General features: G+C 39.6%; 1 protein-coding gene across 3 annotated transcripts in view; it reads right to left on the reverse strand.

Moving 5' to 3' along the window:
* arfgef1 (ADP-ribosylation factor guanine nucleotide-exchange factor 1 (brefeldin A-inhibited)) overlaps positions 1-27,544 on the reverse strand; it is a 208,260-nt gene that overhangs the window by 55,392 nt on the left and 125,324 nt on the right. For all 3 annotated transcript variants that reach the window (XM_067980310.1, XM_067980309.1, XM_067980311.1), the window contains 10 exons: positions 21,129-21,294; positions 15,501-15,652; positions 13,478-13,606; positions 12,524-12,682; positions 8,523-8,673; positions 7,239-7,338; positions 6,515-6,555; positions 6,252-6,421; positions 2,798-2,949; positions 2,292-2,464 (listed from right to left, as the gene is read on the reverse strand). In XM_067980310.1, coding sequence (XP_067836411.1) covers positions 2,292-2,464; positions 2,798-2,949; positions 6,252-6,421; positions 6,515-6,555; positions 7,239-7,338; positions 8,523-8,673; positions 12,524-12,682; positions 13,478-13,606; positions 15,501-15,652; positions 21,129-21,294 — 1,393 coding nt within the window. The remainder of the gene's footprint in view (positions 1-2,291; positions 2,465-2,797; positions 2,950-6,251; positions 6,422-6,514; positions 6,556-7,238; positions 7,339-8,522; positions 8,674-12,523; positions 12,683-13,477; positions 13,607-15,500; positions 15,653-21,128; positions 21,295-27,544) is intronic.

Raw genomic sequence — 27,544 nt, forward strand, 5'->3', positions numbered from 1 at the left:
TTGCTTTTGCTTTTGTTTGTTTACTTCTTAATAAACTTGATTTGTAGTTGTAGTCTGTGATACACAGATGAAGCCTGTGTTAATTGTTCATCAGTTGGAGAGACCAAGAGCACACAGTTCTCACCCATACTATTTCTAGTGTATTCTTCATTGGTAAAAAATGGTTCATTATTTACCATGTAACCTTCTATCCCAGTTTACTTCCCAATTATTAGATCTTAGAATCATAGAAAGATTACAGCAAGGAAGGAGGCCATTCAGCCCATCGAGTCCGTGCCAGGTCTATGCACGAGCGATCCAGCTAGTCCCACTCCCCGGCCTATACCCGTAGCCCTGCACATTTTTTCGTTTCAAGTACTTATCCAGTTCCCTTTTGAAGGCCATGATTGAATCTGCCTCTACTACTCCCTCGGGCAGTGCATTCCAGATCCCACCACTCGCTGCGTAAAAAAGTTTTTCCTCATGTCACCTTTGGTTCTTTTACCAATCAACTTAAATCTACGCCCTCTGGTTCTTGACCCTTCCGCCAATGGGAACAGTTTCTCTCTATCTACTCTGTCTCGACCCTTGTTTAATAATTGTCTGTCACTATGCCAACAGACATTTGTTGTTTTAAGACAAGCTTCCTAAAGCTTTATTGATGGTTTAAGCCATCAACCCTCTCCAAAAAATATTTAAAATACATACATCAAAGAATACCAAAACATAAGAATTTTAAAACATTTTAATTAAGAACTAATCAATCAATCTCCCATTGTATGGCACATGAGCGAATGAAAACGGAGTGTAGGCCTCAGGGAAAACAGGGGGTTAGAGCACAGGGGATATTTGGATCAAGGTACGCAGGCATAAGTTCCTATTTTCAAGTTATATATTCTGTCCTTATATTTCATGATACTTTGACAAAACTTACGACAATTTGGGGATCAGATAAGTAGAGCTGATTGCAGTAGTGGGGTTTCTCTGCAAAATGAAGTACTATAGCACCACCACTGGTAGCAGGGTGCAATTACAATGTGACAAGTTGTAAATGTGGACTTAGGAATTTACAGAAATTCCTCCTCATCTCAGTCTTAAATGGCCGACCCCTTATCCTGAAACTATGCCCCCCAGTTCTAGCCTGCCAGGGAAAACAACCTCTTAGCATCTACCCTGTCAAACCCTCTCAGAATCTTATATGTTTCAATGAGATCACCTCATTCTTCTAAACTCGAGAGAGTTTGGGCCCATTCTACTTAATCTCTCCTCATAGGACAACCCTCCCATATCAGGAGTCAATCTAGTGAACCTTTGTTACACCGCCTCCAAAGCAAGTATATCCTTCCTCAGATAAGGAAACCAAAACTGTACGCAGTACTCCAGGTGAGGTCTCACCAAAGCCCTGTATAATTGTAGCAAGACTTCCTTACCCTTGCACTCCAACCTTCTTGCAATAAAGGCCAACATGCCATTTGGCTTCCTAATTGCTTGTTAACTTTCTATGTTTCTTGTACAAGGACACCCAGATCTCTCTGAAAAGTAGCAATGAATTTAAATTTGAAGAGTAATACTGGAGCTGGACTATATGAATTGGACCAATACCACTGATGAGAAAAATATATTAGAACATTCAGTGGTGATAAATATTAATGACAAGGATTGCCTTTATTAAATAGCAAAACCTATAGCTTTTTACATGAAAAGCTCAGCAAATAATGTTGAAGTGTGTAAAATGAACTTATTTCTACTAAACACATTTTCAATATAACATTAATATCTGCATTGGCTCTCTATAGTGCTATGCCTTAGATATAAAGCTTAAGCTGCAAAGCGGTGAAAGGTAGCAGCAGTATACAGTATACCACCTGTAAATTAGGGATAAGTCCCAAATTTAAAATTGTAATCTGAAGAGCTTAAATTGGGCCCATTAGGATGGGTTTCAGATTTCAGATCCCTCAGAAAAAAAATGACGTAATTCACACCTTGCTCTGTGAAACACTTACTTTCCATGATGCCAAGTTTTCCATGGTTAGGCAAGGAAAATGGATTAGTGGTCAGATAGCATGCTGACTATGAAAAGTGGGCACAGTAAATCCCTTATCCCTGATAGTCTATTATTTGTGGGGCAGTTGAAAAAACAGAAAAAGGTACATGCTCTTGTCCATTTAAAAAATTTTAACTTTGGATTAAGAGGATCAGAATTTTTGTATGAACAGAATTTATCAAAAATTTACATTCACACTTTGAATCAACATTTTACATAAATTTTAATATAGAATTCAAGAGCTTGATTATACTGAAAATATACTCACTGACAATGTGTCCTGTGGTTTGAAATGCTAGCTCTACTATACTCTCATCTTGGTCTGAGGCTGCCAGGTGAAAAACAGAGAAAATATTCTTCCACCCAGAACGAATATTACCAGCCTGCGAATTAACCATCTGTGCTATGCAGCGAACCACCATGTCTCGTATTGTTGGAGATCTACAGGAAAAAAATATATTTTATAAAAATTTAACTGAAAGCACTTTACATATGTAACTGCAAAGTTAATAGGCGTACTGTTAATATGCATTCTTTGAATACCCAATTAACAGGAATTAAGGGTGATGGGGAAACGTACTGTACAAACCCCAAGAACATGTAATACTTTAGTACAATGTGTGCATCCAGTACTTACAGGCTTATATGTAACTTTTTAAATGATTGCACATCAACTACAATAGCTTCTATATAATTCCTTGATGATGTGAAATTTGACTACAGAAAGAAAACAAATATTTGTTTTAAGCTTCTGTTACCAGAATATAAGCTTACCTGTTCTTTTTCATTATGTGCTCAAAAGGTCTCAAGAAATCCTTCTGAAACCTGAAGTTAGCAAGTTCTCCTTTCTCTAAGAACTTCATTGATAACTGCCTCAGAGAATCTACAGCAAAAATGGCAACATCTTCGTTGGGATTGCAGCCAACCTGGTAATAAATGGGAATAGCTAACTTCCTATAATCAACACTATAAAAACATTGAAAAAAACAATCAAAATCTATTGATAACAGATGTTTGACTTTAACCACTGAACTTTACAACGCTCATAGAATCATAGAAAATTTATAGCACAGAAGGAGGCCATTCGACCCATCGTGTCCGCGCCAGTCGAAAATGAGCCACCCAGCCTAATCCCACTTTCCAGCACTTGGTCTGTAGCCTTGTAGGTTATGGCACTTCAGGTGCATATCCTGGTACTTTTTAAATGTGATGAGGGGTTCTGCCTCTACCACCCTTTCAGGCAGTGAGTTCCAGACCCTCACCACCCTCTAGGTGAAAACATTTTTCCTCAGCTCCCCTCTAATCGTTCTACCAATTACTTTAAATCTATGCCGCCTGGTTATTGACCTCTCTGCTGAGGGAAATAGGTCCTACCTATCCACTCTATCTAGGCCCCTCATAATTTTGTACATCACAATTAAATCACCCCTCAGCCTCCTCTGTTTCAAAGAAAACAACCTCAGCCTATCCAATCTTTCCTCATAGCTAAAATTCTCCAGTCCTAGCAACATCCTCGTAAATGTCCCCTGTACCCTCTCTAGTGCAATTACATCCTTTCTGTAATGTGGTGGCCAAAACTGTACACAGTACTCAAACTGTGGCCTAACAAGTGTTTTATACAGTTCTAACATAAATTGCCTGCTCTTATATTCTATGCCTCGGCTAATAAAAGGACAGTATCCCGTATGCCTTCTTAACCACCTTATCTACCAGTCCTGCTACCTTCAGGGATCTGTGGACATGCACTCCAAGGTCCCTCACTTCCTCTACACCTCTCAGTATTCTGTTGCCTTGTTTGCCCTCCCCAAATGCATTACCTCACACTTCTCTGGACTGAATTCCATTTGCCACTTTTCTGCCCACCTGACCAGTCCATTAATGTCTTCCTGCAGTCTACAGCTTTCCTCCTCACTATCATCCACACAGCCAATTTTTGTATCATCTGCAAACTTCTTAATCACGTCCTCTACATTTAAGTCCAAATCATTAACACGTAGCACAAAAAGCAAGGGACCTAGTACTGAGCCCTGCGGAACCCCACTGGAAACAGCCTTGCAGTCACAAAAACACCCGTCGACCATTACCCTTTACTTCCTGCCACTGAGCCAATTATGGATCCAATTTGCCACTTTCCCTTGGATCCCATGGGCTTGTACTTTTTTGACCAGTCTGCCATGTGGGACCTTGTCAAAAGCCTTGCTAAAATCCATGTAGACTACATCAAATGCACTACCCTCATCGACCCTCCTTGTTACCTCCTCAAAAAATTCAATCAAGTTAGTCAGACACGACCTTCCCTAAACAAATCCATGCTGACTGTCCTTAATTAATCAGTGTCTTTCTAAGTGACGGTTTATCCTGTCCCTCAGAATTGATTTCAATAATTTGCCCACCACCGAGGTTAGACTGACTGGCCTGTAATTACTCAGTCTCTCTCTTTCGCCCTTTTTAAACTATATGAAGAAATCGAGTATGTCGAATGTAAAAAGTTTGCACTTCAGTAATGTAGGTTGGGTATTTAAATTAAGCTACTCAATCTCCCCGTGGTATTGCAAACAAGACTAAGTACACTTCACAGGTTAGATGGTGAGGGTAATTGGACCAGGGCTGAGGGAGAACTGCTAAGCTGGAGGGTAGAAGAGGTTATAGGGCAAAGCTAGAGCAGTGTAGAGGGGAAAAGGAAAAGTAGAACTGGGTTAGAGTCAGGGGGAAGACAGAGAAGAGTTAGAGGCCAGGACAGATAAGATGGAGGTAGAGTTAGATGTTGGGGGCAAAGAGGAAGATTGAGCAAGTAGAGGCTGGATAAAGAAGAAAGAACAGGGTTAGAGGTTTCAGGGGACATGAGAAGGGGAAAGGAGTGGTGGGAGGGGAGGGGAGGGGGGGGGGGGGAAAGACATGGCCAGAAGACCATATTAAGTTAATGTAAGGCAGAAGCAAACCCACTGTGGGCCAGAGCTTAGCAGTAAGGGGATGCGCAAGATATCAGCCCAGGAGACGGTGGATAATTAAAAAAAATAGATCAAAGCAGGTAGGGGCGGATGCACTGGGGGTGGGAAGGATGGGGATTGTAACATATTGGCTACACCCCACAGAAAGAGAGACAGTGTGAGGTAACAGAGGTAGTGCGGGACGGGCAGCACACCAGGACACAACAATCAGTGTTGAGGTGCAGGCAGCATAAATTAGGGAGCACAGTGGGACACACGGGCAGGGGAAAAGCAGCAAACATGGGCCTAGGTGATCCAAAAGTAGATCGGGCAGCACAACGGGACATGTTGGCTGGCATCATTACTTGCAATGATTTTTTTTTCAAATGTATACAGCAGTCTCTATTTTTATGTAATGAAACAGTATTTTATTTTTTTAAATTTCGATGCATTTGAGAGACTGCTGCAGGCATAGAGGGAACACCAGAGGGCTGAAAAATTAAACTTTTAAAAGTGAAAATTCAAAAAAAAGAGATGGAGGGGCTACGGGGAGAGGGAACAGAGCAGCTGAAAAATTGAAAAAAATTAGCTGAAGCATACAATACTTAATAATAATTAAATGTTTATTCTGGGTCACCAGAGGCAAGAGAGAAGTGATGGGGTGACAAAAAAGGTCAAATGGGCCTAAAGTACTTGAAAGGAAAAAATTTGCAGGGCTACGGGGACAGGGCAGGGGAGTGGGACTAGCTGGATTGCTCTTGCATAGAGCCGGCGCAGACTCGATGGGCCAAATGGCCTCCTTCCGTGCTGTAACCTTTCTATGATTCTATAAAAGAGACAAAGAAAAATATATTGAAAGAGAACTTTAAAAATTATCTAAAGGTTAATAAGAAATCTAGTTAAGTATTTTTGCCATATAACCTCACTATTAAATAACACCGACTGTGTGAGACAGCAGGCTGGGTGAATCTATGACAGGCAAGGTGCGATGCCTTTAACAGTGAAAGCTCCTGTTACAGCACTGCCTACAAATGTAACAAGTATGACAGGTACAATAACGAGTTCTAATAGGAACAAGTTTCTGATTGAACATGTGCCTCGGTACCAAAATTAATAGATAATAGATTAACACAACCATGCCTAATGTATAATTTGCAACATAGCAATGCGTGTGAGTTGTCCACTTTACCATAAAAAGTAAATAATTATGCAAACATCCTAAAAGACTTTTCCATTTGCACAAGTAAATAAACACACATAAAATGAGGTCCAGATGCATCAGATTACTTTAAGAAGATTACCTTATTAAAATGGTCTCCAATGACCTCCCATATTCTGGACCACTGTAGCCTGATTCGACCCATGTTGTAATATGATATTTCAACTATTTTCTGAAGGCTGAACATTCGTGGATGTGTTGGTGAGGCTAACTCATCCATGGACACAGCGCAAAGCCAGCGTACAAAATCAACTGCAAAAGAAAAATAAATACAATTAGTTATTCAATGTGCCAGTAGAACAAGCTGACATATTAATCATAAAAATACGTAATATTAAGGCATACCAATAGCATTTCCATCCAGCCTCGTTGATCCTGTGAAGATTCTGGATTGCAAAACAAAAGGTAGATTTTCCATTTCGAGCATTATACATTAAATCATACAAACATGGTTCTCATAACTAGCTGAAAGCAACATTTTCAAAGGATAGACAAGAAGGAAAATTACAGTTCCTTTCAAATGCACGTCATTTCATTTACAGTGTAAATCAATCTCTATTTCCATCTTTCCAAGTAAACACCAATGATAAGGATATACTTTTGCCTAGTGTTCAAAAACCTATTAATCCACCTCTTGGTTCTGTTCACATTCTAAGCAGTAAGAAACAAATTAAATAATTTCATATCCAGTAAGGTTCCAACTGCATCATTATTTAATTTGCTATGTTTCACAATCTCAGGCTAGTGATTGTAGTACAAATGAAGCAATTGCTTTATTTTATTTTTGGCAGCATGTCTGGCAGATTTACAATTTCTTTATAGCAATTCAAAAACTAAACAAAATAAAAAATTTAAGTTTTGACAGATTTACATTCTTGCTATCTAATGCATCCAAAACATTAACTGCAAGGTCCACTGAAACATTTAAGGATTTTGTAATCTTGTATTAAAGCAAAGGAGCTAGATCAATCATCAGAGTTTTAAATGACAAGAAAGTCAAAGGATGAGTTGCAGAAAGTGTACCAAATGAACCATAAGACATGTAAATTTGAAATAAAATTAGTCTTACCTGTCAACTGCAACAACAACACTCTGAGAGCTTGTCTCACCAATGGATTCCTGGATACTGGCTATTTGCTTTCGGTCCAGAGTCCCACCAACCAGTGTGCCTGAGCAGACAAAGAAGCAGTCATGAATTAATTTTTCAGTGCTGCATTTGTAAAACAAAATTCAATCTTTTCTTGAAAACAATTTTAGAGGGAATTAGCATTGATAGAGAATTACAAATATAGTGCGATTAAACAGACAATCACATGTTAAAATTATGATGTGGAGATGCCGGTGATGGACTGGGGTTGACAAATGTAAACAATCTTACAACACCAGGTTATAGTCCAACAATTTTATTTGAAAATCACAAGCTTTCGGAGGCTTCCTCCTTCGTCAGGTGAATGTGACATTCACCTGACGCAGGAGGAAGCCTCCGAAAGCTTGTGATTTTCAAATAAAATTGTTGGACTATAACCTGGTGTTGTAAGATTGTTTACATATGTTAAAATTAACAAGCAATAACCACAATGAAAATAGGTTTTGTCAGCCTCAATTGAGGCTTCTAGGAACAAATCTACAGAGAACAAATCTAGCCAAGATTCAACTGCTTTAATGCCATGTACAGAATGTATAAATGTTATCTGCAGTAGATTGTGTAATTATAGAAACTATTTAACAAGTGCCCTATTGCAAAATGTAAAGTGTCAGTTTGGCTCGGTTGGTAAGGCTCCCGCCTGAATTTAGGATTTCCTGAGGGCATGATAAAATGATATATAAAGGCAAGTTCTTTTCTTCAGGGCAACTTTACTGCACCATTCCTCCAATTTACTGCAGTTCTGCTTCCAGTCTGATATATTGGTCCCTCAGAAACCATACTCAGCTGGAACATCCTTGTGTGATTTGTCCTTCTTGAGCCTCTTAAGCGCTTCTAGCTTTGTCTCAAATGACTGTCTTTTCTTCCTCTCGTTGTCTGTGGGGGAACTGGATGAAGACATGGATGATGAAGACTAACACATAAATAAAGGCTGCAAAAGTAAGATTCTGTTGCCTGGGAGGTAAACTCCAGAACCGGTTGCAAATGCGTGCGCTGCATACAAGTAAAGGAGCACTGGGAACGCTAGGCAGTGAACTGGTGAGAGACAGCTTTTAGAAATGTCAAGGACTGCAGTAATCGTGGAGTTTCAGTATGCTGGGTTTGACAGGGAAGGGATGTACTGTAACTGCAAGCCGAAAGTGGGATACGGTTACGGCTATGGCATAATTTATTCCAAGCAAATCAAAGTGATGAAAAAGAACAACTTACCCAATCCCAGACCCAAAAACTCGTCAGCTGCCTGATCTCTAGATCCAGAAACCGATCCTGCTCTACCTCGAACTGTCCCCGAAATGTAACGTGCTTTTACTCCAGTACCTATTAACTGGGCCAGTTCCAGCTGACTGATGCACTTTAAGATCTATAAACATTTATAGGTATAAGAGAGGACAAATTTACAAAATATTTCCAATTGCGCACAAAATTAAAACTACAAAACAAAATGAGTTAAGTAATTTAAACTTTCTGAAACAGATTTCTAGAGGATTTATGTAGCACACTACTGATCCACTTCAAAGTCAGTCAAGTTACATTGTGTGGTCTAGCACATTTAGTATGTATTTATTAAAAGATCTAAATAATTAATACTGTTCAGATAAAATAGAAATATGTTTTCTAATGACCAATCATGGAAAAAATGACTTTGCTAAAACGAGTGTCCTAGACTGATAAAAAGTGTACATTGGCACTTACATAGTGAGAACTACAATTGTAGAACATATAAACTGAGCTAAAATAAAAAATAACAATGAAAATATGACAGATTACCAATTGTCAAATAAATATCATACAAAAATAGAAGTAAAGGCAATGCCAGACGTTAGATCAATCCTATTCCTTAGGGGAACATCTAGGCAATAGGAATCACAGTATAATAAGGTTTAAAATAATTATCGAGAAAGACATAAGTAAGACTAAAACCAAAGTTATAGATCGGAAAAAAGCTAATTTTGAGAGGATGAGAATAGAACTAGGGAAAATAAACTGGAAAAAAAGTGACAGAGATAGAACAGCAGTGGGAAATATTTAAAAAGGTGATTAACAAAGTTCAGGAGAAATATATTCTGCTAACAACAAGAATAAACTAGCCAATAATTAAACACCATAGACGAATAGAGATACAAAACTGAAACTAAAGAAAAAGGCATACGCTAAGTATGTAGACAATAAAGGAGAGGATGACAAAAGGGAATGCAAAGAGATTAGAAAAGAACTCAAAAAAAATTAGGAAAGCAAAGAGGAACTGCGAAAATAAATTATCAAGGAATATAAAAAGAAATAGTAAAGTATTCTACAGACATAAATAACAAAAGAAAAATCAGAATAGGGATAGGGCTATTAAGGGATGCACAAGATAAATTCACTGGTAATGACAGGGAAATGGCAGAAATATTGAATAGCTACTTTGCCTCTGTATTTACCAGGGAAATTAACATGATGGACATGACATTAGAAGAAAAAAATCAAAAAAGATAGAACGACATTTAAGATAGAAAGGCGTGAGATAATTGATAAACTAATCAAACTTAGAAAGGATAAAACCCCTGGTCCAGATGGATTGCATCCACGCATTAAAAGAAGTTAGTGAAAAGACAGCAGAGGCACTATTACATAATATATAAAAATTCATTAGAAAAGGGAATAGTGCCAGAGGACAGGCGGACAGCTAATGTTATTCCTATATTTAAAAGGGAGATAAAACATGTCCAGGGAACTATAGACCAGTTAGCTTAACGTCGGTGGTAGAAAAGATTTTGGAATCTTTACTCAAAGATGTAATAGAAAAACATCTAGAAAACAAAAATATTATAAAGAATAGTCAGCACGGATTTCAAAAGGGAAGGTCATGCTTGACCAACGTTACTGAATTCTTTGAAGTAGTAACAGAAAGAGTAAACAAGGGTAATGCTGTAGATTATAATATATTTGGATTTTCAAAAGGCCTTTGATAAGGTACCACATTGTAGACTCATGACTAACGGCAGTGCATGTGGAGTCAAGGGACAAGTAGCAGAATGGATAGCAATCTGACTTCAAAACAGAAAAGAGAGAGTAGGGGTTAAGGGTAGATACTCAGACTGGCAAAAGGTGGGAAATGGTTTTCCACGGGGATCGGTACTGGGACCACTGTTGTTCACAATTTACATTAATGATTTGGACTCGGGAATCGGAAGAACAATTTCAAAATTTACTGACGACACCAAATTGGGGGTAAAGTTAATACAAAGGAAGAATGCAACAAAATACAAGAAGACATTAAGGAACTTGCTGAATGAGTGTGTAATTGGCAAATGAATTTCAATACAGACAAGTGTGAGGTGGTGCATTTTGGTAGGAAGAATAAGGACGCCACATTCTGCTTGGATAATTAGAGTCTAAATGGAGTAAAGGAGCAAGTGGATCTAGGGGTACAGATACACAAATCACTAAAAGTAACAATGCAGGTTAATAAGGCCATAAAAAAAGACAAACCAAGCTCTGGGGTTCATTTCCAGAGGGATAGAATTGAAAACCAGAGTAGTTATGTTAAACTTGTATAGAACCTTGGTTAGACTACACTTGGAGGACTGTGCGCAGTTCTGGTCTTCATGGTACAAAAAGGATATAAAGGCCCTGGAGAAGGTAGCAAAAAAGATTCACAAGGATGATACCAAAACCAAGGGAACATATGTATCAGGAAAGGCTGAACAGGCTGGGACTCTCTTCTCTAGAAAAGAGAAGGCTGAGGGGTGACCTGATAGAGGTCTTTAATTTTAAGAATGGGTTTGATAGGGCACATGTAGAGAAAATATTTCCACTTGTGGGGGAGTCCAAAACTAGAGGTCTTAAATATAAGATAGTCACTAATGAATCCAATAGGGAATTTAAGGGAAACTTCTTTACCCAGAGTGGTAAGAATGTTAAATGCGCTACCACAAGGAGTAATTGAGGCAAATGATATAGATGCATTTAAGGGGAAACTAGATAAGCACATGAGGGAGAAGGGAATAGAAGGATATGCTGATAGGGTTAGATGAAGAGGGGTGGAAGGAGGCTCGTGTGGAGCATAAACGCCGGCACAGACTTGTTGGGCCGAATGGCCTGTTTCTGTGCTGTAGACTCTATGTAACTTATCCACCAAAATCAGTCTTCAATTACCCCTCATTTGAAAGACAGCAGTAATGCTCATCTTTAAAAATCTAAGTTTATAAGTGTTACCCCAGGATACAGTGCAAAGTGTGTTGTACCACACATTAGTAGAATATGCTTCATAACTGAGATTCTCCCAATAGCAAGTTCTTAATCTCAACCTTACTATATGGAGGTTTTTAAGCTTCCTGACAGAGAGGGAAGGTGGGAGGACATGTCAACATAAGCCACTCTCACTCACCTCCAAGCAATCAGTTAGAATGATATGATTCCAGATTATTGGAAGCAAGCCAGTGGTTTTGCCAATGTTTTCTAGAGAACAGTGCATGGCTCAGGGAGACCCAAGAAAATAGAATGGCAATACAATAAAACTTACTCACCTACCTTGCTGAAAATAAAAAAATTGCACAAAATACTTGAGAACAGCTTGTAGCCACAGGTGGACTGTTAAGTATTTTGCAACAATGCAAATTTAAAATATGTGCATCTGACTTTGTTCAATTTATGTCAAAGTTTTTTTGGATGGATAGTGCTGGATAGTTTACGCAAGAAAGAATGCAGGGTAACTGACTGGCAATAGTCCAGTGCACCCACCTAGCTCCCCTAGCCTTACTCCAATATTAACAAGTATAGCACATGACATATGAAAAGTAATTTTGGTCAAAGTTACACTGCGCATTTAGCACAAATGGACAACCCAAGTTTGAAGGCATAATTCTGGCCAATTGTAACCCTCAACAAATGGAAGACTATATGATGACAGACAAATCAATTAATTCTCACAGCATTGAGGCAATTATAGCTGTCTGAAACTTGGAAACATCAAACAGCTGACTCGTCTTCATGCAAAGCCTGCCAGCCCAGCCAAGTCATCACTTTATAGTATTGTTAATGCTCCAAGGATTAAACATTTTGCATAGTGCATGATTAAAAAAGGTCAGAACAATTCAATAAATAAATACTGAGGAAAAGCTAACAAGTTTAAAAATTTCACCTCAAAAGCATATAATCTCAAATGGTAACAAACATGCTTCTCCGGGTCTGAGAGGAAAAACGGTGGTAAGTATAAAGAGATCTTGTACCTCATGCCAGGAGTTCCCAAGATAGTTGCCATCTGTGTGAGCCACTGTGATGAGAGTTTTGATAGTATCGATGTTCTTTTGCTTCATTTCAGTGATACCGGAACTGGCTGTTAATAAAGTAAATCGTGCAAGGGCCTGCACATAGGCATCTCTTTCAAGCTGTTGATATAATTGTTGTAATTAAAGGTCATTTACAATGCGAAATAAAATGTAAGAAATTTTAGTTTGTGGTATCAATGCTCATATTAAACTACATATTAGAAGACACATTTGCTCTAAAATAAGACCTTTTGCTGAAGAGATTGATGTTTTCCTATCAGGTATTATTGAGTTTCATAAAGCACTGGCTTACCTATTGCAAATCATGGTAGAGTCCATATTTTTCTTGCAATCTACTGAGGTCTTGATCATTTTTACATTGAATATACTGTGTTTAATATTAGCACGTTAATCTATTAGATCAAGCTATTTATCAAACCTGCAATAAATCTTCCAATCCAAAAACAAACCAAAAGTTAAATGGAAAATTCACAATTTATTCAAACAATTTTTTGTTTTTACACACATTGTACCCAGGTAACAATGCTTTTAAGAAAGTTTGAGCAGCTTTAAAAATTAAAGTGACATTATTAAATAAAATACTCCATACAAGATTCCAAGTCATCCCCACCAACAACTTGACATGCTCAGAATAAACAGAATTTAAAATGTTGACTTTTTAAAAAAAAGATTACCAGCTTGTAAAACAAAAAAAAGGTGACTTGAAGTCAAATATGGGTTAATGCCAGATAGCCCATTAACACTGTGGCACAAAATGCTGTTTGGTCCAACTCAATACCAATTCCTGGTGATTTAGAGACTACAACATAAACCTGCCCTTAAAATGAGACCCATAACATCAAATTTTCTTGGAAAAAAACTGACATCTAGTTTATATGAGACTGCTGTCATTACCTGAATATTGAAGATACAGGCTGTCCGGATAGCACATCGTATGCCTTCTAGGCAAAGAAAGGCCACCTCTGTATCATCACAATCTTGTAAGCCCACACTGAAAGCTGCCAAAAATGGTGTCCAAGCCAACTATGAAACAGAAAATTCCCTTTTAAAAAGCTTTATGAAAAAATAGAAGAATAGCACAGATCACCAGCCGACATTCCGAATGCATTTCCAGCACTTAGCTTTTAAGGCATATAACTCTCAAGGTCACTGCAAAATAAAGAAGTAATTCCTTCTTTATAGTCCTCGTTTCACAACACAGTTAAAATGTACTTTTCCATACATATCAGTAATGTAAAGAAATAAAAACAGAAAACGCTAGAAACTCTCAGCGGGTCAGGCAGCATCTGTGGAGAAAGAAACAGAGTTAACTTTTCAGGTCGATGACCTTTCACCAGAACTGGAAAAAGTTAGAGATTTAATAGTTTGTACGCAAGTACCGTTAAATCTCTAACTTCTTCCAGTTCTGATGAAAGGTCTTCGACGTGAAACATTAAATCAAAAGCAAAATACTGCAGATGCTGGAAATCTTGAGTAAAAACAGAAAATGCTGGAAAAGCTCAGCAAGTGAGGCAGCATCTTCTGACAAAAGGTCTTCGACCTGAAACGTTAACTGTTTCTTTCTCCACAGATGCTGCCTCACTTGCTGAACTTTTCCAGTATTTTCTGTTTTTATTTTAGACCTGAAACATTAACTCTATTTCTCTCTCCTCAGATGCTGCCTGACCTGCTGAGTATTTCCAGCATTTTCTGTTTTTATTTCAGATTTCTTGCATCCGCAGTATTTTGCTTTTGTTTTGAGGAATGTAACAAAGTTATTTTAAACGCTCCCAGGAGTAAAGAATAAAACAACAGAAAAAAAAAACCTATAAAAGGGAACTGCAGAAAAGATTAAGTGGAGATATAATCCATTTTTTTTAAATGCTGAGAGAAATGGAGAGCACATAAGCAAGAAGGTTATTCTAATTTGAACTGTGAGTGCAGACACAGAGAATTTCAGTAGAAAATTATCAAAGCATGACCTAATATTCGATGAGTTTTTGTTCTTGCTGTACAGAACTGAATAGATGAAATAGGCTCACACCAAAAGGCAATAATGTTGTGTGCATCAAACCTTTTAAAAATGAGCTTGATAAATAACAAGTTTCTGAGGTTGAAAGACAGACTCAGATGATCAAGTATACTTTGGGACATAATGGCTCCTGAGGCCATGTACATGCCAAATCAAAGATGAATAATGTACAATGCAAGATTAGATATTCTGGAGGTTCATTCAATTTACTTTGGGAGGGGTGGAATAAAGAGCAGGGAAAAATGTTGCAATAATTTTCTTTCAGAGATTACATGGGTTGGGTAGAGACCATAATGGGGCACAATAAACAGAAGGAATGGGCTTCAAGGTCCAAATTATTTAATTGTTCCATTGCTTTCTATATTATTGTGCAATTTTATTTGCAAAACCCTGAGACAATTCAAATAGGTTTTGGAAGTCCACCTCAATGGTGGCTGTATTGATAGGAACTTTTGCATAATTACTTTAAATAATATTTTGGAATTGAGAGATTTAGCTCAGAATATAATAAAAAATCTTAATGATTTATAAATAATCACAAAACAGCAATATTTTATGGAAGTCTTATTCAAATAACAAATCTACTGAAGATTTAATGTTTACATGACAGTGGCAAGGAAACCAAAGCAGTTCAATGATCAACATCAAGATCAAATTTCAGAGTTTTCCATCACTTGAAGCCACTTGTTTCACCGTGTTCACAGCTGATCATGGATCAGCACTAAATGTGATCACAGAGACGTCTATTGTCCAGGGTGCTGGGCAAGCAAATTGCACTGGGGGGCAGGAAGAGGAGTATGCACTTAGAAACAAGAAACTCATGGAGGAAGAAAGCAACAGGATTTACTCAACCGTGAATAAAAGACATTAAGCAACATACATTTCTGTCAGAAACTAATAACTTACTTTAAACATTGGCCTAACATGATCCAAGTGTGTAGCACTAGTAAAAGGCGCCTGTACATGGCTTACAGCCTCCATGAGGGCCTTAGCAGTTTTAGCCATTTGCTCCATCTCCAGGTTATATAAAAGTCTCCGCTGTTTTTCACTGGCTACATCTGCAAGTATCGAAAGGAATAAAATTCTATTTATTTAAAAAAAACAAGTTAAATACTGGGATCTTTTTGAAATCACCAATTTTTCTGGTTGTAACTATTCCTTGAAGAACAATACTCTTAGGAATGATCACAAGACTTCTAACACCGATAATTTCAAATCACAAATGTAAAAGCTTGAGCAATTTATAACTGGTATCTGAACCCTAAAGCTACACCACAGCTTTAATGTCACTCCAGAATTTTGTTTTATGCTATGAAACTCATTGGGTGTTATTGGTCCATTTTCTGGATCTTTTCTTATGGAACTGACCGTCATGTTCAGTCCAATAGCTATTGTATTCCACGCTGAATGCTAACTTCCACATTGTGGAGATGCCGGTGATGGACTGGGGTGGACAAATGTAAGGAATCTTACAACACCAGGTTATAGTCCAACAGTTTTGTGATTTTCAAATAAAACTTGGACTATAACCTGGTGTTGTAAGATTCCTTACATTTGAACATCCACATTGATACTGGTGACATAACTGATAAGTTTATTAATAGCTTATTGCTGAGAATGAATAGTCAGAAGGAATTCTAAATCCACAGAAGTGCAATGATCAAAAAAATCTTCCCACGTAAACAATGCATTACACAAGATGATTTTACAAAGCTGAGAAATGTGATGAGTGTAAAAAACATACATATGGAAACAACATTGTAAAAAAAAGTTTCAATGTAATATGGTAGTAGGTAAGATATTGGTAAACACACATAACTTTAACTGTACCCATTTTCTATTAAATGATTAGAGCGACGTTCCACTGAAAGAGTGGGTATGAGAGTAGGTGAATAGGAGGGAGGGATACTTACAATGTATATATCTATCTATGTTTAGTTAAAATAAAATGATTGTCTTTAAGATTCTACTTTCTAGGAAGCATTTTAATCTGACTTGCAACTTCAGATCTCCAGATGCAGAGTCCTGCCCAGTTGATGTCAACAAGCAGCTCCACAGTAACACATACAGGCATCTTCTCTGGGCTTTGAATTGCAACCATAACAAGTCAAATATGGGAAACTTCAGTACAAGCTGAATGCACAGCAGTTAAGCAAGTTCCCTGGTGTAGAGCCTCCTATTTATAATTTTTCTTTCCCATCCGAGTACTTGCTAAAACATTACTACTCAGTGGGGACCAGGGAGGAGGGAATAATGGTCTGTATAAAGTCCATCAATAAAGCAAATCCCACTTTACCTATAAATACACATGACCTAAAGAGTCACTTATTGATCCTCTTTCAATAATAGTAATTCCCAGCGACTGTGTTTACAACATACATAATACAGATGTAAAAATTCTTGTACAATCAGGAAGTTGGATGTCTGATGATCAAAAAAAAACAAACTCATTTTCTTTTTTATTTATTCAGCCTTCAAATACAAATAGAGCTATACCAAAGTAGCACCTGGAAGACTACGTGTTAAGGCCAGCTATGGAAAAACAACAAAATGACAATATTGCCTTTCGATGGAAAAACAGGAAGAGATTTCCTCAGATAAGTGAAACCCGGACACAATGCTGGCAAGAACCATGGGCATGAACTCATGTTAGCCCTGTTCACCTGTGAGCCAACTAAAGTGTTCGTATAGTCCACTAAACCTTTATGCCAAAATAAGAGAAAACAAAGGATATGTACGAGTATTAAGACTTAGATATCATACCAACTCAGGGTCAGAAGGTTCCAACATTAATTGATTAGAACGTAACTTAAGTCCGAAGTGGAAGTTAACTGCCAAATTAAAGATTTAATCTTTCAGACATCTTTCTTGAATCTGGAATCCACAGGATGTTTCTCAACCAGATATCTACTACTGAATGGAGATTTTGCAGCATTAAAGTATTAGTACTTGTTGGATTAATGATATTCTGATTGCTAAATGTAAGAGAAGCATTATACAAGCTTTTTGTATGATATTGCTTACCTTGTTAGGAAATGTAAACAATCTTACAACACCAGGTTATAGTCCAACAATTTTATTTTAAAATCACAAGCTTTCAGAGATTATCCCCTTCGTCAGGTGAATGAGTGAAAGATTCTCAAATCGCATATCTTATATTAGGCTGGGACAGCATCACACCAATCAAAAGGTGTCGTTGTTGTTCTAACAGGCCAGTCACGGAGAACAGCACGTCCCAGTACACTGGACATACATTGTGTCAATTACACAGACAGAAAGAAAGAGACCCAAATGGCAGAGAGAGAGAGAGAGAGAGAGAGAGAATATTAAAACACAGAACTTTTTTTTCCCCTTTTTGCTGGTGGGGTTACGTGTAGCGTGACATGAACCCAAGATCCCGGTTGAGGCCGTCCTCATGGGTGCGGAACTTGGCTATCAACTTCTGCTCGACGATTTTGCGTTGTCGTGTGTCTCGAAGGCCACCTTGGAGAACGCTGACCCGAAGATCAGTGGCTGAATGTCCTTGACTGCTAAAGTGTTCCCCTATGGACAGGCCCTACGAATACACAGGATCTGCTCAGACGAGGAGGAACGCGATGGACACCTCCAGACGCTGAAAGACGCCCTCGTAAGAACGGGATATGACGCTCGACTTGTCGATCGACAGTTCCGACGGGCCACAGCGAAGAATCGCACAGACCTCCTCAGAAGACAAACACGGGACGCAGCCAACAGAGTACCCTTCGTCGTCCAGTATTTCCCCGGAGCGGAGAAACTACACCATGTTCTCCGCAGCCTTCAACATGTCATCGATGACGACGAACACCTCGCTAAGGCCATCCCCACGCCTCCACTACTCGCCTTCAAACAGCCACCCAACCTCAAACAGACCATCGTTCGCAGCAAATTACCCAGCTTTCAGGAGAACAGCGTCCACGACACCACACAACCCTGCCACGGCAACCTCTGCAAGACATGCCAGATCATCCACACGGATACCACCATCACACGAGAGGACACCACCCACCAGGTACATGGTTCATACTCCTGTGACTCGGCCAACGTTGTCTACTTCATACGTTGCAGGAAAGGATGCCCCGGAGCATGGTACATTGGCGAGACCATGCAGACACTGAGACAACGGATGAACGGACACCGCGCAACAATCGCCAGACAGGAGGGTTCCCTCCCAGTCAGAGAACACTTTAGCAGTCAAGGACATTCAGCCACTGATCTTCGGGTCAGCGTTCTCCAAGGCAGCCTTCGAGACACACAACAACGCAAAATCGTCGAGCAGAAGTTGATAGCCAAGTTCCGCACCCATGAGGATGGCCTCAACCGGGATCTTGGGTTCATGTCACGCTACACGTAACCCCACCAGCAAAAAAGGGAAAAAAAAGTTATGTGTTTTAATATTCTCTCTCTCTCTCTCTCTGCCATTTGGGTCTCTTTCTTTCTGTCTGTGTAATTGACACAATGTATATCCAGTGTACTGGGACGTGCTGTTCTCCATGACTGGCCTGTTTGAACAACAACGACAACTTTTGATTGGTGTGATGCTGTCCCAGCCTAATATAAGATATGCGATTTGAGAACCTTTCACTCATTCACCTGGCGAAGGGGATAATCTCCGAAAGCTTGTGATTTTAAAATAAAATTGTTGGACTATAACCTGGTGTTGTAAGATTGTTTACATTTGTCAACCCCAGTCCATCACCGGCATCTCCACACCTTGTTAGGAAAGCATTATATAAGCTTTTCCTGTGATTAAGGATTTCTGTTCTCTGTATATTAGCATCACAGGCTTTTGGTCACCTTGTATAGATGAGGCACTCTTGAGTAATGAGCATCCTGTGTCATTCTTATCTCATGTGCACAAGATGGATAAAGGGAGTTGGCCATAGTTTGGTAAGAATACGTGCTTTGAGATAAACATGTGTCCTTGATAAGTCGGAGACAACTAATCATATAGGAGGCAATGATGTCAGATATTCGGTTACGTAGAATGTAAAAGGAATGAAACGGATGGCAGCTCCATGAGACAGAGAGGATGATTGATGGGAGGCCTGATGTTTGCACACAGCCCCTGTAGAACTGATGTCTTAAAAATGTATATAAACTGAGTATTAAATCGTATTTGTTAGAACGTTCTCGGAGCGAGGCTGGGCAGCTCAACTTCAAGAAGTGCACCTCGGAATCTTGTACGGTGATAAGTTTTGCTAGGTTGTATCCTAATATCTTATTAATATGTTTAATTGTATTCTTGTATTTTAACATCTTTATTACTTATTATAACCTCTTAATAAAGCTATTATACTTTGGAACAAAACACTTCCGAGCCTTTTTGATTAAAGACCGAACCATTTAATAGATCACTCACACTAATTCATTCAGTTTAAGTTATCTAATAAGGGAACTGGAAAACATGTACCCATATACAAGCTGGCACTTATACTCATTTCCCAATCAGATCTCAACCACCCAGACTAAATTCTGTCTATATTCAGCATGCAAGAGATTAACTCCTAGGATGACACATAGTATTCTTTTCAACAGTGAGCCATCAGCTTGATCTAGTCAGTTTGCTACATTTTCCTCCAGGTGCAAGTTGTTTTGGCCTACTCCATGACGGACTGAAGTGTTAATTGGTTAATCAACCCATGAAGTTGTTCTTTACAATCCCTAACATCCTTTGCTATTTGTCAAAAATGACCCACATTGTTGTTCTATTCAATTCATCCAGCATGACACACAGACTATGAGAGAACCCTGCCTTTGTTTGACAGCCATTTCTGAGACATTTAAGCCAGAGCCCGTGGAACAGTGCATTAAGACATCTGAGCAGAATGGCAAGTGGAAGTGTGCTGGGCCCATAACCCAGAGGTCAATGGATCAAAACCATTCTCTGCCAGAAGCCAGGTCAACTTTTGAGCTGGCACAGGCATGATGTGCCGAATGGCCTCCTGCTGTACTATCTGATTCTATGAAGATGGCAGGGCCCTTGATTGACTGGAACCCTCCGAGACAGAAACTCAGTGGACAAAGGCTTCATCTTATATAATTATATTCACAGCCAAGAGGCAGTCTTCAGGAGGTACAAGGCATGTGTGGTTTAAGTTTCCACGCTAACCTGATAAAGGAAGTCAGGCTAGTTTGAGATTATAGTGAGTAAATGTATGGTTAGAGACTATGTTTAGAAGGAAAGCAAGTTCCATCTTTGTTGTTTTATATATCAAGGAGTGTAGGGAAATACATATACTGTTTGCTCATCTATCTTACGTAAATAAAATTCTGGTTCAAACTTGACCTGGGTCATGCTTTTATTTATTCAGGTACTGGGCGGGAAAAGAGTGCATCGACATTCCAGGGGACACAAGGTCCACTTACAAGAGTGATTGGTGACATGGAACCGAAGAAAATATCTTCTGTAACAACCTAAAAAGCTTGACATACTTTAGAAGAGAAACTTCCCAGTGAAATACACATTCACAACAGCAGTGTCATTTAGTAGGGAGAGTCAAATTTTAAACTTACTCTGTTTGGAGGATTTGATTGTGAGCTCTTTTGTCTCCTTCATTGAAATTTTTTTCCCTGCTATTTCATCATAGATAGCCGACAGATATTCTTCAGGTAGATCTTTGCTGTCATTGATTCCTCTATTCATCTTAATATACTGACCTTTGGTCATTTTATTCTTCACCTTTTACAAATCAATGGACAGAAATGAATAATTTAAATTACATCTCACTGAAGTCTTGCTTGTAAAACACACCAATCCAGGGTTACTTGCTGAATGAAAAGGTGCCTCTATTGCCTGAAACACGGTTCATACAAGTACCTCCCCTGATAGCTCAATGGTATGGCTCAGGACAGGAAGGTCCCTAGTTCAATTCCATGTATTTATCAAGTTAACTAATACAGTGAAACCTGTACAAACGGACATTCCTAAAAAAAAAGAACACCTGCAAAAAAAGGACACTTATTGACAGTTCCAAGTAACTTATATTGTAACAGAAACAAGCTACACTGTGAAACCATGGACACTTGCAAATTCCGAACTACAGACAACCTTCAAAGCACTAAATCCATTTACAACTTAAAATACGGGACACACAGTTCAGCTTGAGACAGCAGCGGGTGAAAAAAAAGGCTTTTGTGGAATGGGGGCTCTTAACCCAGCATCCATAACGGCAGAGAAACCGCTCTCTGAGATCGAATGCTTGCACGGCTCGATCCCAGGGATAGAGTGGTTTCTCTACCGCTATGGATGCTGGGTAAAGAACTCCATTCTACAAAAGCCAGGAGCTGCATCAGGCAACACCACATTTCACTCTATCAGTTCGTCAGGTACTAATGAGCTGCTAACAGTCCTCTACACACCTCCCAGCACATTGAACATTAACAGCTGCAGCACACGGAGGGAGGGGGGGGCCCGGGACAGGGGTCTGTAGAACACCAATCCATCTCCTTGCCCCACCTCCCCAATGTAGCTGGGATCTTCCAGGCACTCTGGCCCTACAGCAGCCACCTCGCCCTGTGCAGACTGCCAACGTAACAGATCCCAGGATCAGGATAATCTTCCCTTCGTGGAAAAGGGAAATAAACTGGGAAACCTAACGAACAAAAAATTAACTGAAATCACATCCTGCTGGCAGGGCTCCAGAATTAGGCACGATCCCAGGTTAGTGCGATAAAAAGAAGGAATGATGCAGGAGATACAGCCAATCCTGGGATATTTGGCTCATCCGGTTACTGTACAGAGAATCATAGAAATTTACGGCACAAAAGGCGGCCATTCGGTTATACAATGACCATTTTGAAAATAATGATATCTGCAAAAAAAGGACATCTGATGCAAGTTCCTTAGGTGTCTTTAATTTACAGGTTTCACTGTATCCGTCTAACATACTTTGTCATGGACTGATATAAAGACGTTCTCCTTTAGGACACCCCATGCATTGAAATCCTGATTTCAAACCAAGTTTTCAGAAGATGTATATCAATGATGTCTGGATAAATTTCAAATTCAATCAAATGGGCTAAGGAATCAATATGATATAGATTCAGAAAAGCAATGTTATAAAGAAACTCAAGGACGTAAATGTCTACAGGGTAATTCAGCCAAACAGGATGAACCTCAAAACCCTCAAGAAAATGCTCATGGCTTTGTTTAATTTTCTTAGGAGTTTCATAAGTACAGGGAGCGTAGCTGAAAGCTGGAAGACAGCTAATGCATCCCAATATTCAAATGATCAGTGAAATAGGGTTCATGAAACTATATAGATCACTTAGTCTAACATCAATTGTAAGGGAAAAATGCTCAAGAATTATACAGGATAGTATTGTTTATTTTTTTTTAAAAAGAGACCATAAGGGTTAGTAAGTACATAATAGTTCTCGCCAGAAAGGATGGTATATATTAGCTGGATAGGGCTCTCCTGCCAATATAATTCACTTACATTTTTAAAGTAATTTAATAAAGTTCCATCATTGAGGCATTCAGAGAATACGTTGGTTAATGGAATTAATGGCAAATTGGCTAGTTACATTGCAAACTTGGAGCACAACTGGCTTCGTTATCCATTGCCAATCTGGATCCACCACATCAAGCTTTACCAGGCTGTGCTCACATCTGCCAAAACCACTCATTACTCTAGAATCATCCCGGAAGACAAAGGTACCCATAAGCACTTTTTATCTACTACATACAAGCTCCTTAAACCCCTCTTCCCCTTTCTTCCACCCTCACTTCCAACAAGAGGACACTTTACCATGCCTACCATGCCAAACCTCTCCCCAGTTCCCCTCTCACTCTTGCACAATCATTAGCAAATTAATGGAACGAGTCATCAACAGTGCAATCAAGCAGCACTTACTGACCAATAACCTGCTAACCAATGCTCAGTTTGGGTTCCACCAAGACCTCTCGGCTTCAGACCCCATTACAGCCTTAGTCCAAATGAGTGCACAAAAGCTGAATTCCAGAGGCGAGGTGAGAATGACTGCCCTTGACATCGAGGCAGTATTCGACCAAGTGTGACACCAAGGAGCTCTAGTAAAACTGAAGTCAGTGGGGTTCGGGGGGAAATTCTCCATTGGCTGAAGTCATACCTGGCACAAAAGATGGGTGTGGTTATTGGAGGTCAATGATCTCAAACAACACCGCAGGAGTTCCTCAGGGGAGTGTCCTAAGCCTAATTACCTTTAGCTGCTTCACAACGACCTTTCCTCCATTTTAAGCTCAGAAATGGGACTATTCGCTGATTCACACAGTGTTCAGCTCCATTCGCCATTCTTCAGATAATGAAGCAGTCCATGCCCACATGCAGCAAGACCTGGATAATATCCAGGCTTGGGCTGACAAGTGCCAACCAATGATCAACTCCAACAAGAAAGAGCCCAACCACCTCCCCATGACATTCAATGGTATTACCATCATTGGGTGCCCCACTTTCAACATCCTGTGGGTCACCATTGACCATTGTGGGAACACCTTCACTACACAGACTGCAGCAGTTCAAGAAGGTCCACCACCACCACCACCACCACCACCTCAAGGGCAACTAGGGATGGGCAATAAATGCTGGTCTCGCCACATTCCAAAAATGACTTTGAATAAATTGAAAACGGTGGCCCAGATGGGGAGGGAAACGACTGTGTGCGGAGTTTACAGGAAGTTACTTTTAATTTTTCTTTTTAACATTAGATACAGTTGGTGTATGTTTCTCACATATACAATTAAATAAGGATATTGTATCCTTTGGGTGAATTTTGTTTAATTCATTCTCAAGATGTGGGCATTTTGACAAGGCTGGCATTTATTGTCCATCCCTAGTTGCCCTGAGAAGGCAGTGGTACAACTGAGTGGTTTGCTAGGCCACTTCAGAATGCAGTTAAGAGTCAATTTAAGAGTCAACTGGTGTGGGACTGAAGTCACATATAGACCAGACTGGGTGAGGATGGCAGGTGTACTTTCCGAAAGGACATTAATGAGTAAGATGGGCTCTTACGACAGCTTCATGGCTATGTTTTACTGATACTGAATTTGCAGATTATTTAAACTGAATTCAAATCCTCAAACTGCCTTGGTGGGATCTGAACTCTCACTCTCTGGATTATTAGTTCAGGCATCTGGATCACTAGCCGAGTAACATAACCATTAAACTACCGTACCCATCTCTCAAAGTTCATATCTTTATTTCTAACTTTTTAATCACATTGTGTGCCTTGAATTTGGTTCCTTCTACTTACATATGAACATATGAATTAAAGGCATTCGGCCCCTCGAGCCTGCTCGGCCATTTGGTAAAATCATGGCTGATCTGATTGTGACCTCAACCCTACTTTCCTGTCTACCTACTATAACATTTGACTCCCTTGTTAATCAGGAATCTATCTAACTCAGCCTTAAAAATATTCAGTGACCCTGCATCCATCGCACTCTGGGGAAGGGAGTTCCACAGATTCACGACCCTCAGAGAAAAAATTTCTCCTCGTCTCCGACTTAAATGGGAGACCCCTTATTTTTAAACTGTGTCCCCTTGTTCCATTCTCTCCCACAAGGGGAAACATCCTCTCAGCATCTATCCCTTCAAGTCCCCTCAGGATCTTATATGTTTTAATGAGATCACCGCTCATTCTTCTAAACTCCAATGTATACAGGCCCAACTTGTCCAACCTTTCCTCATAAGATAACCCCCTCATCCCAGGAATCAGTCGGGTGAACCTTCTCTGAACTGCCTCCAAAGCAATTATGTGCTTTCTTAAATGAGGAGAAAAAAACTGCACACAGTATTCTAGATGTGGTCTCACCAATGCCCTGTACAACTGCAGCAAAACCTTGTTACATAAGGTTAAATCTCATGGGATCCAAGGTGAGGTAGCCAATTGGATACAAAATTGGCTTGACGACAGAAGACAGAGGGTGGTTGTAGAGGGTTGTTTTTCAAACTGGATGCCTGTGTCCAGCGGTGTGCCTCAGGGATTGGTGCTGGGTCCGCTGTTATTTGTTATTTATATTAATGATTTGGATGAGAATTTAGGAGGCATGGTTAGTAAGTTTGCAGATGACACCAAGATTGGTGGCATTGTGGACAGTGAAGAAGGTTATCTGGGATTGCAACGGGATCTTGATCAATTGGGCCAGTGGGCCGATGAATGGCAGATGGAGTTTAATTTAGATAAATGTGAGGTGATGCATTTTGGTAGATCGAATCGGGCCAGGACCTACTCCGTTAATGGTAGGGCGTTGGGGAGAGTTATAGAACAAAGAGATCTAGGAGTACAGATTCATAGCTCCTTGAAAGTGGAGTCACAGGTGGATAGGGTGGTGAAGAAGGCATTCGGCATGCTTGGTTTCATTGGTCAGAACATTGAATGCAGGAGTTGGGATGTCTTGTTGAAGTTGTACAGGGCATTGGTGAGGCCACACTTGGAGTACTGTGTACAGTTCTGGTCACCCTATTATAGAAAGGATATTATTAAACTAGAAAGAGTGCAGAAAAGATTTACTAGGATGCTACCGGGACTTGATGGTTTGACTTACAGGGAGAGGTTAGACAGACTGGGACTTTTTTCCCTGGAGAGTAGGAGGTTAAGGGGTGATCTTATAGAAGTCTATAAAATAATGAGGGGCATAGATAAGGTAGATAGTCAAAATCTTTTCCCAAAGGTAGGGGAGTCTATAACGAGGGGGCATAGATTTAAGGTGAGAGGGGAGAGATACAAAAGGGTCCAGAGGGGCAATTTTTTCACTCAAAGGGTGGTGAGTGTCTGGAACGAGCTGCCAGAGGCAGTAGTAGAGGCGGGTACAATTTTGTCTTTTAAAAAGCATTTGGACAGTTACATGGGTAAGATGGGTATAGAGGGATATGGGCCAAGTGCAGGCAATTGGGACTAGCTTAGTGGTATAAACTGGGCGACATGGACATGTTGGGCCGAAGGGCCTGTTTCCATGTTGTAACTTCTATGATTCTAAAACATCTCTACTTTTATATTCCATTTCCCTTGCAATAAATGACAACATTCCATTTACCTTCCTAATCACTTGCTGTACCTGCATACTAACTTTTTGTGATTCATGTACTAGGACACCCAGATCCCTCTACACCTCAGAGTTCTGCAATCTCTCTCCATTTAAATAATATACTGCTTTTCTATCCCTCCTGCCAAAGTGGACAAGTTCACATTTTCCCACATTATACTCCATTTGCCAAATTTTTGACCACTTAACCTATCTATATCCCTTTGCAGACTCCTTATTTCCTCTTCACAACTTACTTTCCTACCTATCTTTGTGTCATCAGCAAATTTAGCAACCACACATTCGGTCCCTTCATCCAAGTCATTGAAATAGATTGTAAATAGTTGAGGCCCAAGTACTGATCCCTGTGGCACTCTACTCGTTACATCTTGCAAACCTGAAAATGACCCATTTATGCCTACTCTCTGCTTCCTGTTAGCTAACCAATCCTTTATCCATGCTAATATGTTACCCCCTACACCATGAGCTCTTATTTTGTGTAGTAGCCTTTGATGTGGCATACCTTGTCAAATGCCTTCTGAACATCACATCCACAGGATCCCCTTTATCCATGTTGCCTGTTATTTCCTTAAAGAACTCTGATAAATTAGTCAAAACACGATTTCCCTTTCACAAAGCCGTGTTGACTCTGCCTGATTACATTGAGATTTTCTAAGTACCCTGCTATAACCTCCTTAATAATAGATTCTAGCATTTTCCTTTTAACTGGCCTATAGTTTCCTGCTTTCTGTCTCCCTCCTTTCTTGAATAGAGGAGTTACATTTGTTATTTTCCAATCTGATGGGACCCTTCCAGAATCTAGGGAATTTTGGAAAATTAATACCAATGCATCTACTATCTCTGCAGCCACTTCTTTTAAGACCCTAGGATGAAGTCCGTCAGGACCTGGGGACTTGTCAGCTTTTAG

The sequence above is a fragment of the Heptranchias perlo genome, chromosome 3 (assembly GCF_035084215.1).
Source record: "Heptranchias perlo isolate sHepPer1 chromosome 3, sHepPer1.hap1, whole genome shotgun sequence".
NCBI classification, from domain to species: Eukaryota; Metazoa; Chordata; class Chondrichthyes; order Hexanchiformes; family Hexanchidae; genus Heptranchias; species Heptranchias perlo.